This window comes from Lupinus angustifolius, unplaced genomic scaffold (assembly GCF_001865875.1).
Source record: "Lupinus angustifolius cultivar Tanjil unplaced genomic scaffold, LupAngTanjil_v1.0 Scaffold_16_110, whole genome shotgun sequence".
In the NCBI taxonomy this organism is placed as follows: Eukaryota; Viridiplantae; Streptophyta; class Magnoliopsida; order Fabales; family Fabaceae; genus Lupinus; species Lupinus angustifolius.
Window position 1 is genome coordinate 98,799 of NW_017718958.1, and position 16,887 is coordinate 115,685.

The window sequence follows — 16,887 nt, forward strand, 5'->3', positions numbered from 1 at the left end:
AGTCAGCGCTAATAACATTATTTCTTATAAATCAAATTACCTTATAATGAGTACATTTTATATATCTCAACTCTCCTATTTTTTTATTGGTTACCACAATTCAACTGGAAAAGAGAACCTAAATGAATAAAAATCAAATTTGTATTGGAAAGTGATGTATTTATATTTTAAGAAGTAATACATAATATTTCAATATAGAGTTGCTTTCTTTCTTTTTATTTCTTACGTATACAGGTGTTTTAACAAGACAAACAAAATTAACGTTAGTGTTTGTGTTTAGACATGTATTACTACAAGGTAGAAATTGATGTGTGGGAAAAAACTGTTCTTCAAATAAACGCCGAGGAATGTGTGGATCTTATACCAGCATAAACACTTATTTGTGTGAACTACTAATTAACCTATTGATGTGATAGCTGAAAATCAAGCTCACATGCTAACCCCATATATGGTTTTGGAGCAACAGATAATACACATGGTGGGACAAGCTTACCAGTTATGAATGACAAGTTCAATACCATAAAAATACTTGCCTCCTAGATCAATTCAGAACTTCAATCGCAACTACTTATAGTAAACTTTGCTACGTACAAATTTTACTCAGACTGAAAATAGGGTACAGTAATGGATGACACTGTATTCTTGACCCCGATTCCTTACCTAGAGCGTTGAATATTTATACTAAGTCACTTTATTGGATTTAAAATGACATAAAACTTAGACGGAAACTTTTCCCAGACGAAAATCATTCCTATATAACTTTAACATGAAAAATTAGTACTTAGTAGATCTATAATATTTGTATTTATTAGTTAGTAGCTGTACTACTCAAATAGTGTACTTAAAGTAGTTGATGGATGGTACATGACATTAATGAATTTACCGGCCAATAATATAACATGTTTGAATTTTTTGGTCATGTTTAATAGAAAGCAGAAATGTACGAAAGCCTAGTTCATAAGTCTAAGTCTAGGTTGTACATGTATTAATTGCATGTGCTTTTCTTTACTATATAAATATGAGTTCATGCAAGGCTTTCTCATCACAAACTCTATTTTCATTAATCTCATTTTTGAAAAGTAAAGATGGGGAAATCACATAGGTGTGTTTGTGTGATAGCTGTGATATTTGTAGTAGTGATAGGCATAGCAGAATGCAGACAGTTCCAAAAAAATGAACTAGTTGACGGGTTTGGAGGAGGTGGTGGTGGAGCTGGTGGTGGTTTTGGTGGTGGAAAGGGTGGTGGTTTTGGAGGGGGGCAAGGTGGTGGAATTGGAGGAGGTGGTGGTGCTGGTGGTGGCGCAGGAGGAGGAATTGGAGGTGGAAATGGTGGCGGCATTGGAGGAGGAGGTGGTGCTGCAGGTGGTGCAGGAGGAGGAATTGGAGGTGGACATGGTGGTGGCATTGGAGGAGGTGGTGGTGCTGGAGGTGGTGCAGGAGGAGGATTTGGAGGAGGACGTGGTGGTGGCATTGGAGGAGGTGGTGGTGCTGGTGGTGGTGCAGGAGGAGGAATTGGAGGTGGAAATGGTGGCGGCATTGGAGGAGGAGGTGGTGCTGGAGGTGGTGCAGGAGGAGGAATTGGAGGTGGACATGGTGGTGGAATTGGAGGAGGTGGTGGTGCTGGTGGTGGTGCAGGAGGAGGAATTGGAGGTGGAAATGGTGGCGGCATTGGAGGAGGTGGTGGTGCTGGAGGTGGTGCAGGAGGAGGATTTGGAGGTGGACATGGTGGTGGCGTTGGAGGAGGTGGTGGTGCTGGTGGTGGCGCAGGAGGCGGAATTGGAGGTGGAAATGGTGGCGGCATTGGAGGAGGTGGTGGTGCTGGTGGTGGCGCAGGAGGAGGAATCGGAGGTGGAAATGGTGGAGGAGTTGGTAGTGGCTTAGGAGGTGGTGGAGGCGCTGGTGGTGGTGCAGGTGGAGGCGCGGGTGGTGGTGCTGGAGGAGGTGCTGGTGGTGGCTTTGGAGGTGGTGCAGGTGGAGGCTTTGGAGGTGGTGCAGGTGGAGGAGTTGGTGGTGGTTTTTAAATTAAAATACTATTATATTTATACTTTCATGCACTGTAATCTTCATTCCTGAAGTAAGTATGTACCATGCACTAAACTATTATTGAAAAATAAATGCAAGTTCTGTATGATGCTGTCTCGGCTTTCAACCTGAGTTAAACACAACTACCATAAGTCCATAAATAACATGATAGTATCAGTAGTCACCAAAAAAGAGCAAAGAAAACACTACATAAAACATAGTATAAAGCTGCCATATTTCTGGTTTTATAAGAATCAATTTAAATGAAGCTAATTGACAAACCATGAAAGACAGACACATGGGACTTATATACCACATGTATCAAACTAGAATCTAATATTCCTACTATTTTATCTTAGAGAAATAATCATCTTGTTAAAAATAAATTATAAACAAATTTTATGAACCTTTGATGAGATGATTATTTGTTATTAATAGTGGCCTAGAAGATTTTTGTTAAAATATGAATATGCATAGACAAAGTAGAGTGCATGTTTTGGGAAAGTGAGAATAAAAGCTTGTGCCGAAGTGAGGACAGTCATTTCTGCTATTCAGCCAAAAACCGGGTGGCTACAAGGGAAAAGGTTTTGGTGTCTCAAATCCGGTCTCAAACTCTGTTATAGACCAATTCTATTATGTCATGTCAGTTAAAAAAAATTAAATATTCATAATTTTATCAATTTTGCTTTATTATGATTGGTCAGGGACGTGATTGGGGACATGGTTGGAGACATGGTTGGGCACATGTTTGGGGACAGCAGATCCCCATCCGGCTACAAGAGGATAGTAGATCCTCATTTGCTGTTATACAGTTTGTGTCACTCCATGTGTAATAAGTTTGTGTTTAATCTAAAAAATACTTAATAATTAAATTTTAACTTAAATATATTTTTTCTGACTCATCAAAGTCTATCGTAAAAGAATAACAAATGTGTACCCTCATAATATCACAGCACTATTTCCTCAATTTCAATTCTCGGATTAGTACTCACAATGTCACCCAATATTGAGAGAGTTTAGTTTACTATTTTATTATATTTTGCGGGTGACATGTTTCAAAGTAAATGATTTTTTTACATGCAACTAAAAGCTCATGAAAAAATGAAACTATAAGTTATCATCTCTTAATTTATGTTAGAAGAAGTTGTAGAATTTAAGAGGTATATATTATCTTTAATTCTTTTTATAAGGGTCGTCAATGATTTTATCTTTCGTCCTATCGGATTACTTTAAAAAATTATTATTTTTTAATAAAATAAACAAACATGAATTAATTGAAAAGGATAATCATTGATTAATTGAGTTTGAAAATTAAATGAGTGGAATTAAAATTTTGATAAATTTATATACAAGTTTAATGAAAATGATGTGATAATATTAATCATTTTCATTAACTCACTTAAAAATATAAAAAAATCACTAAGAAGTGTAGACTTGTTTTTTTTAAGCTAGGATGCTAAAGCACCCCAATAAATTTATTAAAGAAAGATCAAATGAACCATTACAAGTTGGAGAATCTATAGTTGAGAAGCCCCAACCAATTTCTATTACAATCCATAAAGATTAGACCGGGGATAGAATCCCACTATGTAAAAGTTCTAGTTCTGATCCCATAGTTAACTAGAAAATCCGCATAAGAATTGCCTTCCCTAAAGATGTGAGAAACTATCCAAGACATAGAAGATATGAGCTTTTTGCACAGAGACCATCTGCTTGATAAAATCCAGGGAGGATTTATTGATCCTTTTAAAATTCCCACCACCAAAGCTGAATCACTCTCGATCCATATTGAGTTCCAGCCCTTAGCATGAGCAAATTCAATTGCCAAGATAGCATAGAGAAACTCAGCATGAAGCGCATTTTGGATATCATAAAAGGCACCAAAATAGCCCACAAATCTGCGAAGATGATCTCTGAAAATCCCTCCCCCTCCCACCAATCCAGGGCTACCATGGGCTGCTCCATCCGTGTTAACCTTTAGCCAACCCATAATAGGAGGATTCCAGATGACCTCCTAGATATTTGCATAGGACTTTAAGTCATTCGCAGCAAACGAGATGTCTAGCTTTAGCTTTTCCAATACTTTTGCAACTAGGATTAATCTATCTTCAAACCTTGCTTTGTTTCTGCAAAACCAGATTGCAGAAATTATTTGAACTATGCAAATGGATCTAACCTCTTTTGTATGAGGACTCTAGTCCCTATTGCAGATCTTCCAATGAGCAGAGCAAGAGGAAGTATCCATTTGGATTGAGAAAGTTGAATTCAGCCAACACCATAAATGATGAGCAAAGGCACAATTGAGGAAAAGGTGATTAGAGGATTCATAATTCCCCTTACAAAGACTGCACATGAAGACTACATTACATCCTCTTTTCTGAAGATTGTCATCGGTAGGGATTTTATTGTGCTTCCATCTCCAAGCTCTGAAGGACTTAGATGGAGGTATTGCAGCTGACCAAATAGCTTTGAACTAAGACAGATGTGTAGCAGGGGGTCTGGTGTAGGAATAGACAGCTTTAAGGGATAGAAAGCCATTAATGGTGCCTTGCCAAACTATCTTATCTTCACAAACAGGAATTAAAGTCCTAGCAATTGTAGAAGAAATGTCTGGGAAAAGACCCACCAATTGTCTAGGAATTGTCCATTTATCCTGATGAATGAAGTCAGCCACATAGGCCTTAAGGTCAGATATAAGATCCAAAGGGATGTTCAAGAGATCCACCAAAGTAGAGCATAACCAATTATTTGTCCAGAATTTTATGTTTTTCCCATATCCTACTATCCATATGGAATTGAGATGGACAGATGACCAATTTGCTTTAATGTCAAGCTAGATTGAAGATTTATAGTATCTGGATGAAACTATGTAGTCCCTGCCAAACCTCTTCCTAAAAAATGTAGCCCAGTCTTTGTTTGAAGAGAGCATGTTCCAAGAGAGCTTAAGGAGATAGGCTTTGTTCATACTAGCTATAGACTTGACTCCTAAGCCACCTTCATGAGTAGGGGAACAAACCTTTTGCCAATTCACAGTGACAAGCTTTCTAACCTCACTCTCCCCTGCCCAAATGAAGTTTCTAATCTTTTTGTCAAGAGATTTGATTAGCTGAGCAGGTCAAGCATAGATGTGGAAAGAATAGACCAGCATGTTTTGTATGACTGATTTAACTAACTCCACTCTACCCATGATAGAAAGGCAAGAATCTTTCCAAGTTGCCAATTTCTGAGTTATTTTGTCAGCTATTGGTTGAAGATGAGCCCTTTTAGGCTTTCCTTTAAACATAGGGACATAAAGGTATGTGAAGGGGAGAGAACCAACATTAAAACCAAGGTAGGAAGAGAGATTTGAAATTTTCCTAGGAGTAGATTTCCTAGTAAAAAACTTACACTTAGAGGCATTGATGTTCTGGCGAGAGGCTTGGGCATAATATATGAGAAGGTTCTTTAGCACCATAAGCTCTCTCTTTAGCCCCTTGGAGAAGATAAGAACATCATCCACATATATCACATGGCTAGTAGTATGAAGAGTGCTAGACTTGTTATGTGAACTATTATTTTCAATAGGTAACTACGTATATAAGAAAAAACTCAATGCGTTATTAGTCGAATTGGATTAATCATATATTCATGTTTTACGTCACTTTAGTATCAAGACTCTATAGGAGTAATATAAATTCCAAGGAAACTCTACCTTTTCAAGTTGATGAAAATATTTTAACAATTAAATGTATACTTAAATAAGAAATAATGCAACGCATTATTAGTCAAATTGGACAAATCATATATTCATATTTTAAGCCACTTTAGTATAAGACTCTATATGAGTAATATAAATTCCAAGGAAACTCTACATTTTCAAGATGATGAAAATATTTTAACAATCATGACAATTTTTATATAACCCAACGTAGCATACAAATATTTAATGTAGTGTATATGTTTGGTTTAGTTTAATGTATTTGAAACAACTTACGATGAAATATATATTTTATATACTTATTGTGTTTCTATTTTTATTTTCAATTCAATTTATTCCATGGAACCAAGTATTCATGGCAAGTAGTTTAATCCAGTGTTCTTAAAACCGCAAATTTATAATTCATATTTATAATCTACTCAAAATTCGCATAAACAAACAATTTTAAGTCTTTAACAAATTAAAAGACTAAATTACAAAACATATATCAATCCAAAAGTATCATTTAACAACCACAAAATATAAATAAATGACACAAGTTCATAACTCACTCTACAAAACAAATAAATTTGGAGTTTTAACATTTAACATCAAGGAGTCAAAGTTGTTTCATATCGATATTATATTTTTGCACTAAATCCTATCTTCAGATAGAACTCTAAGATTACACAAATGTCACTGAGATTACACACGAATGTTAGGAACCAAAAGGTGTAATCTAAGTATGCATTGGAAGCATGTGCCTTGAAGTGTTGAAGAATGGTTGGAAAGATTGGTCACCTTGTAATGAGTTTATAAGTTTTTAAGTTTTTTTTCAAAAAAAAAAATATATGTGTAAACCGATCGGTTTAGTGAAATATCGGCCGGTTCACCAGTTTTGATACTTGGTCGGTTTAACAACTGTACCGTACCGGTTAGGAGACCGGTTCATCAGTTTTCCGGTTAAACCGGCCGGTACGGTCGGATTTTTACATCATTGGTTCAATCAATTAATATTGATTCACTACATACCTTACTCAAAGGGATTTCACCCCACCTTATTTAGCACCTACTTCAGTTGGACCAATGATTCTTAAGGGTCTCAATTATTATTGTTATCGTAGTTTGCAACAATTATAAATGGCACGAAATAATATTTATTGACTGAGTCATGACCAGGTCGCTCTCTTTAAGACCTTTCATGGTACTGCCCAAAATGTGCAAGTAGGTTATCAACCACGTCGTCCCTAGGATAAAACAGCCCAGATCCCTGTTATCGAATTCTTACTGCACTGTAAGAACCAATCTCGAGTACGCCCACCACAATATGACTACCAATGCCAATTCTCAAAATTCTCACAATATGGCTAATAGTGCCAATTCTCGAAATACCCACAATATAGCTGCCCATGCCAATTCTCTTCCTACGATACTAACTACCAGTATGACACTCTCGAAATGCCCACAATTTGGCTACCTGTGTCAATTCTTTACCCACAATACTGATTACCAGTGTCAGTTCTCGAAATCTCACTTTGGCTGCATGCCAATTCTTAAGTGTCACGGAAAGAAAAGGGGAGAATGTTGCCAAAAATGCGTCGGCGGAGTATTAGGAGGGAGAAAGAAAAGTTGAGAGGAAACGCCTTCAACTTGGTGCAAGTTATAATGAGGGGAGAACATCTATTTATAACATGAGATTTTTTCCATGTTCCTCATCTCTCCAATGTGGGACTTGAGACTTGTTTTTTTTTCTCAATTTTTTTCTATGTGGGACTTGAGAATTTTTCTATATGGGACTTGGGAATTTTTTAGATTTCACACCCAAAAGTTCTCACTAATAGTTTTGAAGAAACCATGTTCCAACAATTATGCCCTCTGGTGGAAGTAGAATTCTCAATCTCACTAGACAAGTATTTGTAAGTTTTGCTTTTTTTGAAAGCTCTAATTCTTTCTACAATGGAATAATAACAATGCACATGTGGTATGATTAATAGGGTGGTAGAATCAACTTTGGTGCACAGAAAGATAATTTTGCAAATACAAGGCAATACATCATTTCCAGCATTGGTGTTCCCTCAGCTCAAAATCTATTCGAAAGGCATTGTTTTCTGTCACAATATGCTCAAATGATTTCATTAATAACTACTTCACATCATCTCAAAGCTTGGAACACAACTCACTGTAATATTTCATAGGACTTAAGAATCTTTGTTGCTAAACAGTTTTCCTATGAATTATGGAATCTTCACATTTGTACCATATGCAGAGGCTATTCAATCTTGGAGCCAGAAAAATTGTTGTGGAAAATCTAGGTCTTAATGGTTGCATACCAAGCTAGAGGGATGCAAACCCAGCTGCTGGTTATAACTGTGTCACTTTCCCCAATGATCTAGCACAATTTTTTAACACCCAATTGAAGGGCCTAAATTTAGAGCTTAGCTCAAATCTGAATGGGGCAGTGTTTGTTTATGAAGATGTCTACCATTGAGTCTGGATCCTCTCATGTAATGGAGAGGCCAGGGCTAACCTAGGATTTTGACATGTGGTAAATTAATTCAAGATATTGATGACAACCTCTTTGTAGATTGTCTTTATTGTAGGATCGTTTCTTGTGAAAGTCTTCTTTAGCTTTGGTTGTACTTGTAATTGTTTTATTTGCTTTGTAGTTTGCCTTGAATTTGTCTCGGTTGGACTTGAAGAATTACTTTGTGAATGATTGATGATGGAATGGAGTTATCACGGTTTAGATGGTGGAATTAATGAAGTTTTGAAGTGAATGTGTGTAGTTGATGATGGTTGTATGTATGGTTGATGGTGGTTTGGAATGGAATGAATGATTGTTCATGGTTTGGATGCTTAGAATGTAGGTTGGTGTGTTTGTAAGTATTTGAGAAGGTGGTAGGGAAATTGAAATGATATGGCGCCACAAACAATGAGATTTGTTTGATAAGCTTTGCGAAGTTCGCCACAAGAGAATGATGTTCTTGATAAGAACAAGGGTTTTTGACTCAGTCAAGGAGCTAGGAGAAAACCCACTAACAATGGTTATTCAAAATAAAATTTAATGTACTTTATTAATGATCTATGCATGGTTATATATAGAATAAAACTTAGGCTGATTTGCCATAATCAAAAGCATGGAAAGATGATCTAATCTTTATCTATCTAATCTAATCTCCATAGTTGGTCTAATTTGCTTTTGGCCGAAATGCTTGATGAGGAGAAACCAATCTGATTTGAATTTGTTTTGATGATTTGGATTGAGGGAACTATTTTCTTTATCTTTACATAATAAGGCCTCCTTGACTTAGGTTGTTAGCCGGAATTAGATTAGGAAATTGGAGATTTGATTCCTCCTTGTTTCTAGCCATGTGGTGCTTTCTTTGTGCCATATTCTATCTTCTTCCACCAACACGCCTTAATTTGCCACATGCTTTAGCTCCTTGTCTTCCTTGTTTCATCTCTACTTCATGATCGTGCAATCCTACATAAAGAAATAAACTCAATTAAGATAAATGCATTAAATTAAGACATGGTAATTAAAATTCCTAAGCTAATATGGGTTAAGACAACTTCTCACTTATTTAGGGTCCTAATTACTAATGTAAGAACTAAGGGAGTCAAGGTGGTTCCTCCCATAAACTGTGGGCCTCCTTGAGTCCTTCACTTAGGCTAATGCAATTTAAGACCTTCTCCTCTTGCTTGGTCCCATTTGTACTTGTTTCCATGGTGGAAAATATGAGTTGTCGAAGTGCTTCTTTGGCCTTTTTGGTCTTTGCTCTAGTCATAGGTCCTCCTAAGCCATGTAGAGGATCTTCAATGATATTATGTCTCAATGGATTTACATCAGATATACTCCAGAATTACAAAGCATTTGGTATGTGATTAGGATGGTGTCCTGTCTCCATATTAGGTTGAATATCGGTTACACGAGTTTTAGGATTCGCCACCATGTTTTACAAGATACACTCCAGAATTACAAAGCATTTAGTATGTGACTAGGATGATGTCGTGTCTCCATATTAAGTCGAATATCGGTTACACGATTTTTAGGATTCGCCACCATGTTTTTTGCGAAGCTAGATCCTCTCTAGTACTGGAGGGTCCAGTACTAAATAAAATGATGACATGTGACATTTAAAAACTTTCAATGGTTTATATTTAAATTATTTTTAATTAAAGTTTTTTAATCCTGAAATTGATTTGGACCTTACATTTCTTTATTGGACTGTCCAATATAGAAGAGAGTCTTAACTCATTTTTTCCAATTAAAACGTAGAAAACTTTAATTTTAACTCAATTTGGAGATAATCAGTCTTTTAAATTAAAGATTTAGATCGATTACAAATAAAGGAAGGTATTAATATTCTGTATACTCATACTTAAATGATATTCTTACTAATTGAATGAATTATTTTTTACTCTCCACTTACTTAAATATTTATTATTAAGAGGAAAATTGGAAATTAACTTAAGTCTTAGTAATCAATGCCAACTTCTAGTGAAGGAATGAAGATAGATAGTTTGTATTATAAGTCATATCTTTGAATTGCTAATATGTACTACTTTTAATACAAAATTTGTATGTTTGAAGCACTAATTTGTATTTACCAATAATTTATTTGAAGTTTTGAAGGTTAAATTTGCATGGTACATTTTTAACTAATGTGGACCCATTTTGAACTTCTGATGCTGCAGATGTTATCATTGCTAAACGCCTCCTAGATGGTAATTCTAATGATATTTGGCCACTCAACATTCGCAACTCTTTCTATCTTAACATGTTTCTTTCTTGTGATAGAGAATAACATTTACATTCTTTTAATCGAATAAGTAATGACATGGCTATAAAATTAACTCCTAGTTATTGTTGTTCTAAAGTACAGGGACCGATAATTATCCCAACCATAATTATTCATATTGCTGTTTTAATTAAATAATTAATATTTTAATTTATTCATGTGATTATTTTATTTAAGGAAGTAAATAAAATGATTTTACATAAAAAAAATATCCTTATATATTAATGGGGAATTTAAATAATACCCAAAAACATTAATTAACACAAACTTTATTAAATGAGGATCATAAAGAAATCAGCTTCATTGCAAGCTAACTTCACTTTTCACTGTCCAATCATTTATAGAAGCAACTTACTTTTAAGAGTATAGGCCCAGCCCAATTGGAACAATGATCATCTCTATTAATTAATAGACAAGTTATTGTTTTTTTTCATATTTCTAATAGTAAAAATATGATTTTATAATAAATAAAAAGAAAAAATATCATTATATATTATTTTTTGTGTATTACTGTATGACATTTGTCACTTTATTAGTTGAGTGGATGATGCTGTCACAATTGCCCTGTTTGCAGAAGTGGTCGCAGTGCTTGCACTGCACTACACTACAGAGTGGGGTTGACGATGATAAAAAAGCACAAGGCATATGGGCCTCCTGAAAATCACTTATCCTAATTTGCTGACTTCATTTATATCTCACTTCACTTATATTTATACATATAAATTTAATATATTATTTTAATAAAATAAAGTTAAAATAAACTATTATTTTTGATTTGTTATCAAACATTAATTAATCTGGGACATGAGACAGAAACTTTGTAGGAAAAGAGGATCCCGTTCCCGCATACTGCACCACCTAATCAGTGTAATGCCGTTTCAGCCGAAGGTGAAAATGAATCATTGACATGGATTCTGGATAAGGTTATCTTACAAGTGGTTTTAATTGAATTACACAAACATCACGATAATCATTTTATATATCTTAACAAAAGTCCATATTCTGACACTTTTAATCTATTTTTCTGTATAGCAATGGATCATCATTTAGATTCTACGATTAACTAATTTACTGGGGCTGTCTGAATAAATTTTATGAATTTCTACCTCTATAATATGTATATATTATTATTATATCATCCATTATTTATTTAAATTATTTTTATGATGGTTAAATATTAAATATGTATATAAAACTTGTACTTTATGTGAAAATTAAATGATGAATAGGTGAATGATGGAGTAACAAAAGTCTTACATGTTACATTTTATTCTCTTAAATCTTAATTCAATCATCAGACTTCCAATAATCTCAACACACTTTATAACACATTCCCCAGTGCCCTCCTCGTAACACCTATCAAATCCAGAAATAGCAATTTGGGTCCACATGGACCGGTCATCATCGGAGAACCTAATACTCGTGAACCGGGAACCAGACGGTGTGGCTATAGTGACGATAAACCGTCCTGGTTCACTTAACTCGCTAACCAGGGCCATGATGGTTGACCTGGCTCATGCTTTCAAGACCCTGGACCATGACGACTCGGTGCGGGTGATCATATTGACAGGGTCAGGCCGGTCTTTTCTGCTCAGGCGTAGACCTAACCGCTGCAGAAGACGTGTTCAAAGGAGATGTGAAGGACGCGGAGACTGACACGGTTGTGCAAATGGAACGGTGCCAAAAGCCGATAATCGGAGCCGTTAGAGGATTCGCCGTCACTGCTGGCTTCGAAATCGCCCTCGCTTGTGATATATTGGTTGCTGCTAATGGATCTAAATTTATGGACACTCATACTAGGTTTAATTTTCCTTTCCTTCTCTTTATAAATAAATATATGTCCATAGATATAATAGTATATAGTTTTATTTTAGAGAAGAAAATGAGCATATCTAAAAATTAAGCCTATTCAAACTTGTGTTTCATGTTTGTGTTATAGCATATCATCAGTATTTGAAAAATCTGTATTGTTAATTTGGATTTTTTGTTCAGTTAAAGTAATTCAAATGAGGTGTGGGATGTGATTTTGTTTGAGTGATTTTGGTATTGTTTATTATAAAGGTCTAGTGGACTTATTAACCAATGTTTAACCCCATATGTAAAGAAGCATATAATTAGGCTCTTCAAAGTCATACAAGTTCTTACTTTTTACAACAACAAAAAGTGAAAGTAATTTAAATGCGTGTATGTTTGATTGCTTTAGGTAATTTCTATAGATTTTAATTGATTATGTTATTTGAAATTTGAGCAATATTTATAATGAATCAGATTTATACATGCAAATCAACACTTGCAGTTCAAGTGGTTAGAGTTTTATCCCCATAAGCAAGGTCATAGGTTCAAATATATGTGTCTTCACCGCTGGACTCGGATTATAGTAAATACTAAATACTGCATAGGGTCTTGGACAAAAAAAAGATACATCTGTAAAATAAAAGACTAATTCTTCAGAAATATCTCTTGACATCACCCTCACATTACTTAGGCATGAGTGGCATATTGAGATTGTAAGTGGATACAGAATTGGTGAGACTAGTTCTAATCAGATATTACAAATTGTCACAGTTCTCTTAAGCTTTGTCCCTCAGACAGTTTCTTGCTTTGTTATCTTAATCTCTGTTGCTGATGGTGGCAGGTTTGGGATATTTCCTTCATGGGGTTTGTCTCAGAAGCTTTCCCGCATTATAGGTGTCAATAAAGCCCGTGAGGTATCTCTTACAGCCGCGCCTTTGACTGAAGAAGTAGCTGAAAGGTTGGGTCTTGTGAACCATGTTGTTGAAGAGGGTGAACTGTTGAAGAAAAGCAGAGAAATTGCAGATGCAATTGTGAAAAATAATCAAGACATGGTGTTAAGGTATAAGTCTGTCATAAATGATGGCATCAAACTAGATCTTGGCCGTGCTCTATCACTTGAAAAGGTGAGTGTTGAATCATTTTAAGTAATTTTTTTACATAAGACAACATATTGGTTGATGCTGAGAATACTACATGATGATAAGGTGAAAGAATAAAATGTAGTGCACATGGGAAAGTTTCAAATTCTCAGCAGATATATGGTGTACGAACGTTAATTATAAATACCGGTCAATATTGTGAACTTAAAAATTGTAATTGGATATACATAATCAGGATCTTGATGTGCTAGATTAATGCTGTTATTCTACACCCATACCATTAGACCTTCCTTTATACCTATTATTTTTGGGAAAAGGATATTTAGTAAAGATGGAGAAAAGTGAAGGTGAATTTTCTTTTTCTCTATATGAGTGGGAAATGTAGGATAGGTGTATGGGTTTGGGATGTAGAAATAACAAAGTTAGTGCTAGATTTATTCGTGTTATACAACTATTAGACTCATCCGCTCACACGAGGTAGAAGAAATAGAATGTAGGTATGCAAAAAGAATGATTTTAAACATTAATTACACCTGAGCATCGTGGTGATGAGCATTTAGCACTGTTGGGTCAATTATTATATGAAAAATGTGTATATGTGAGCTAATGAGAGAAATAAAGGGCAATTAAAGACCTCAATCAAGGAATTCCCCTATAGAAAAGGGTAATTTGTTCCAAATAGAAAAGGGCAATTAAAACTTAACATAATTCGTTCAAAATCTGACTTGTTAGCATTATTATTCGAAAAAAATAGAAAAGGGTTTTGTTTTACACTTATATTATATCCGATTACATATTATTTCAGTCCACTTGCAACCGTTTCTTTCAGTGGGGTATCTACTTGTTATCCGTTGCATTGTTGTTTTCTGTGTAACCAGTAATCTTATCTGCATCTTGGCAATCTTCCTCTTCTTGTATGCATTGATAGCTTTGTGTTATATGTATAAAAACTATTTTTATGCATTTGTAATGAAGTTTTGCAATACTTTTATGCATTTGTAATGAATTTTTGCAACTGTGTTCTAAATTTTAGGAGAGGGCTCATGATTATTACAACGGGATGACGAAAGAGCAATTCAGGAAGATGCAGGAATTCATAGCAAGTCGAGGTTCCAAGAAACAATCAAAACTGTAGCTTCTTTATTTTCACTGATCTCCCATACATGCTGATAGTTTATAAGTTGGTTTGTTAGAACTGGATTTTTCAGAAGAAAGAATTAGAATTAAGAGAAGAATGAATTCAAGATCTTCAACTGATCTTGAATGAATTTTGTATTACTTTCTTAGAATTTCAGTGTTACAACAGTAATTCCCTCCCCTATGGATAACTGACTCTTCCGTCAGTTACTTTCCCTCCCAAATTATCAGATAATCCCCTATTCCTCCTCTACTTTCTATTTATAACCTTTCCTATCTAACTAACTTCTAACTACCTTCCTTTTCTGCTTTATTTCTCCTAACATACACGTTTTTAATAAGGGGTTTACCCCTATTCCTAACAATACTCCCCCCTAAAAGACACAACTTGTCCTCAAGTGGAAATAAAGGAAAATTTTCTTGTAATGTAGCAGCTGACTCCCATGAATTATTGCAAGATGCTAGCTTAGCCCATTTCACCAATACCTCAATCTGTCCCTGTAGTGTCTCTCTGCTATCCACGATATCTTCTGGTTCAACCATCAACTCATATTCTTCATTTAACATTGGAGGCAGTGGTTGAGGCTCCTGCGCAGGTTTTTCAAAGCTTGTTTGAGCAATGATACATGAAAGACTGGGTGTATCTTGCTCTGCTCAGGAAGCTGTAGTTTGTATGCCACTGGTCCTACTCTGCTTATAATTTGATATGGACCATAGTATTTTGCAGCCAACTTTGCATATGGCCTAGGAGCTAATGACTTTAGTTTATAGGGTTGAATCTTGAGATAGACCCAATCCCCTTCCTGGAATTCTACCCTTCTTCTATGTTTGTCAGCTTGCCTCTTCATTTGATCCTGGGCTTTCAGCAAATTTTGCTTCAGTTCTCCTAGAATTAAATCTCTCTTCTGCACTAATTGATTAATATCCTCCACCTTAGATGAGAATTCTCCAGCTTTAATGAGTGAAGGAGGATCCCTACCATAAAGGGCTTTGAAGGGAGTCATTCCTGCAGAGATTTGGAATGTTGAATTGTACCAAAACTCTGCCCAAGCTAGCCATTTAATCCACTGCTTAGGCCTTGGTCCAGCAAAGCATCGCAAATACCCCTCCAAACACCTATTAACCACCTCTGTTTGACCATCGGTTTGAGGATGATATGATGTGCTGAGTTTCAACTGAGTGCCTGACAACCTGAATAATTCCTTCCAAAAGTTGCTTACAAAAACAGGATCTCTGTCTGAAACTATGGAAGATGGAAATCCATGCAACTTCACAACTTCAGTAATGAACAGCGCAGCCACCTCCTTAGCAGAATAAGGATGGCCTAAGGCAAAAAAATGCGCATACTTAGTCAACCTATCCACCACCACCAAGATAGTATCCTTCCCTTGAACTCTGGGCAATTCCCCAATGAAATCCATTGAAATCTCCATCCACACTTGAGTAGGAATAGGTAAAGGTTGCAATAGTCCCCCTGGAGAAAGGGTAGAGTGTTTATTCCTTTGACACACATCACATTCTTCTACAAACCTTTTGATATCACTCTTCATTCCCACCCAAAAAACACAACTAGCCAACCTCTTGTATGTTCTGAAAAAACCTGAGTGCCCTCCCATAGGACTTGTATGACACTCCTTCAAAAATGTGGAAATTCTGTTGGAATCACGTGCCAGAACCAGTCTGCCTTTGTATAGCAGTAATCCCCCTCTGAATTCATACCCTTCATGGCTGCTTGGTGATACTATGAGGTCCTGAACCAGTTGTTTCCACTTAGGGTCAAGTTTGACCTCCCTAGTCCAGTCTTCCTTTTCTGGTAGAGAAACCAAGGATATAGCAGCATACATTTCCCTTCTAGACAGAGCATCAGCTACCTGATTTTCTTTACCTGGTTTGAACTGGATTTCAAAATCCATCCCAATCAACTTTACTGCCCACTTGAATTGCTCCTCAGTGAATAATCTTTGATCAGTCAAGAACTTAAGGCTTTTCTGATCAGTCTTGACTATAAAATGCCTTCCCAACAAATAGTGTCTCCAACGCTGTATGGCTTGAACCAGGGCCATGAGTTCCCTTTCATAAACTGACTTCTGTTGGGCTCTTAGTGACAAACCTTGACTCCAGAAGGCTAGAGGCTTACCCTGCTGCATCAGGACTGCCCCAATGCCCTTACTGGAAGCATCTGTTTCAACAACAAATGTCTGGGTGAAATCAGGGACAGCCAATAAAGGAAGTTGTACCATGGTTGTTTTCAATGCCTCAAAAGCAATAGTGGCTTGGTCATTCCAGAGGAATCCATCCTTCTTCAACAGATCAGTGAGGGGCTTGGCTATTTTGCCACAATCCCTCACAAAACGCC

The 16,887-nt window shown here is 36.0% G+C and overlaps 1 protein-coding gene and 2 pseudogenes across 1 annotated transcript; all 3 read left to right on the forward strand.

Moving 5' to 3' along the window:
- The first annotated feature begins 1,085 nt into the window (after positions 1 to 1,085).
- LOC109338006 (glycine-rich cell wall structural protein-like) lies at positions 1,086 to 2,021 on the forward strand. Its single transcript, XM_019575128.1, has one exon. The coding sequence runs from the start codon at positions 1,086 to 1,088 to the stop codon at positions 2,019 to 2,021; it is 936 nt and encodes a 311-aa protein (XP_019430673.1).
- Positions 2,022 to 4,306: 2,285 nt separating this feature from the next.
- Positions 4,307 to 8,186, forward strand: LOC109338008 (annotated as a pseudogene).
- Positions 8,187 to 11,804: 3,618 nt separating this feature from the next.
- LOC109338000 lies at positions 11,805 to 15,080 on the forward strand (annotated as a pseudogene).
- The last annotated feature ends 1,807 nt before the right edge of the window (positions 15,081 to 16,887 follow it).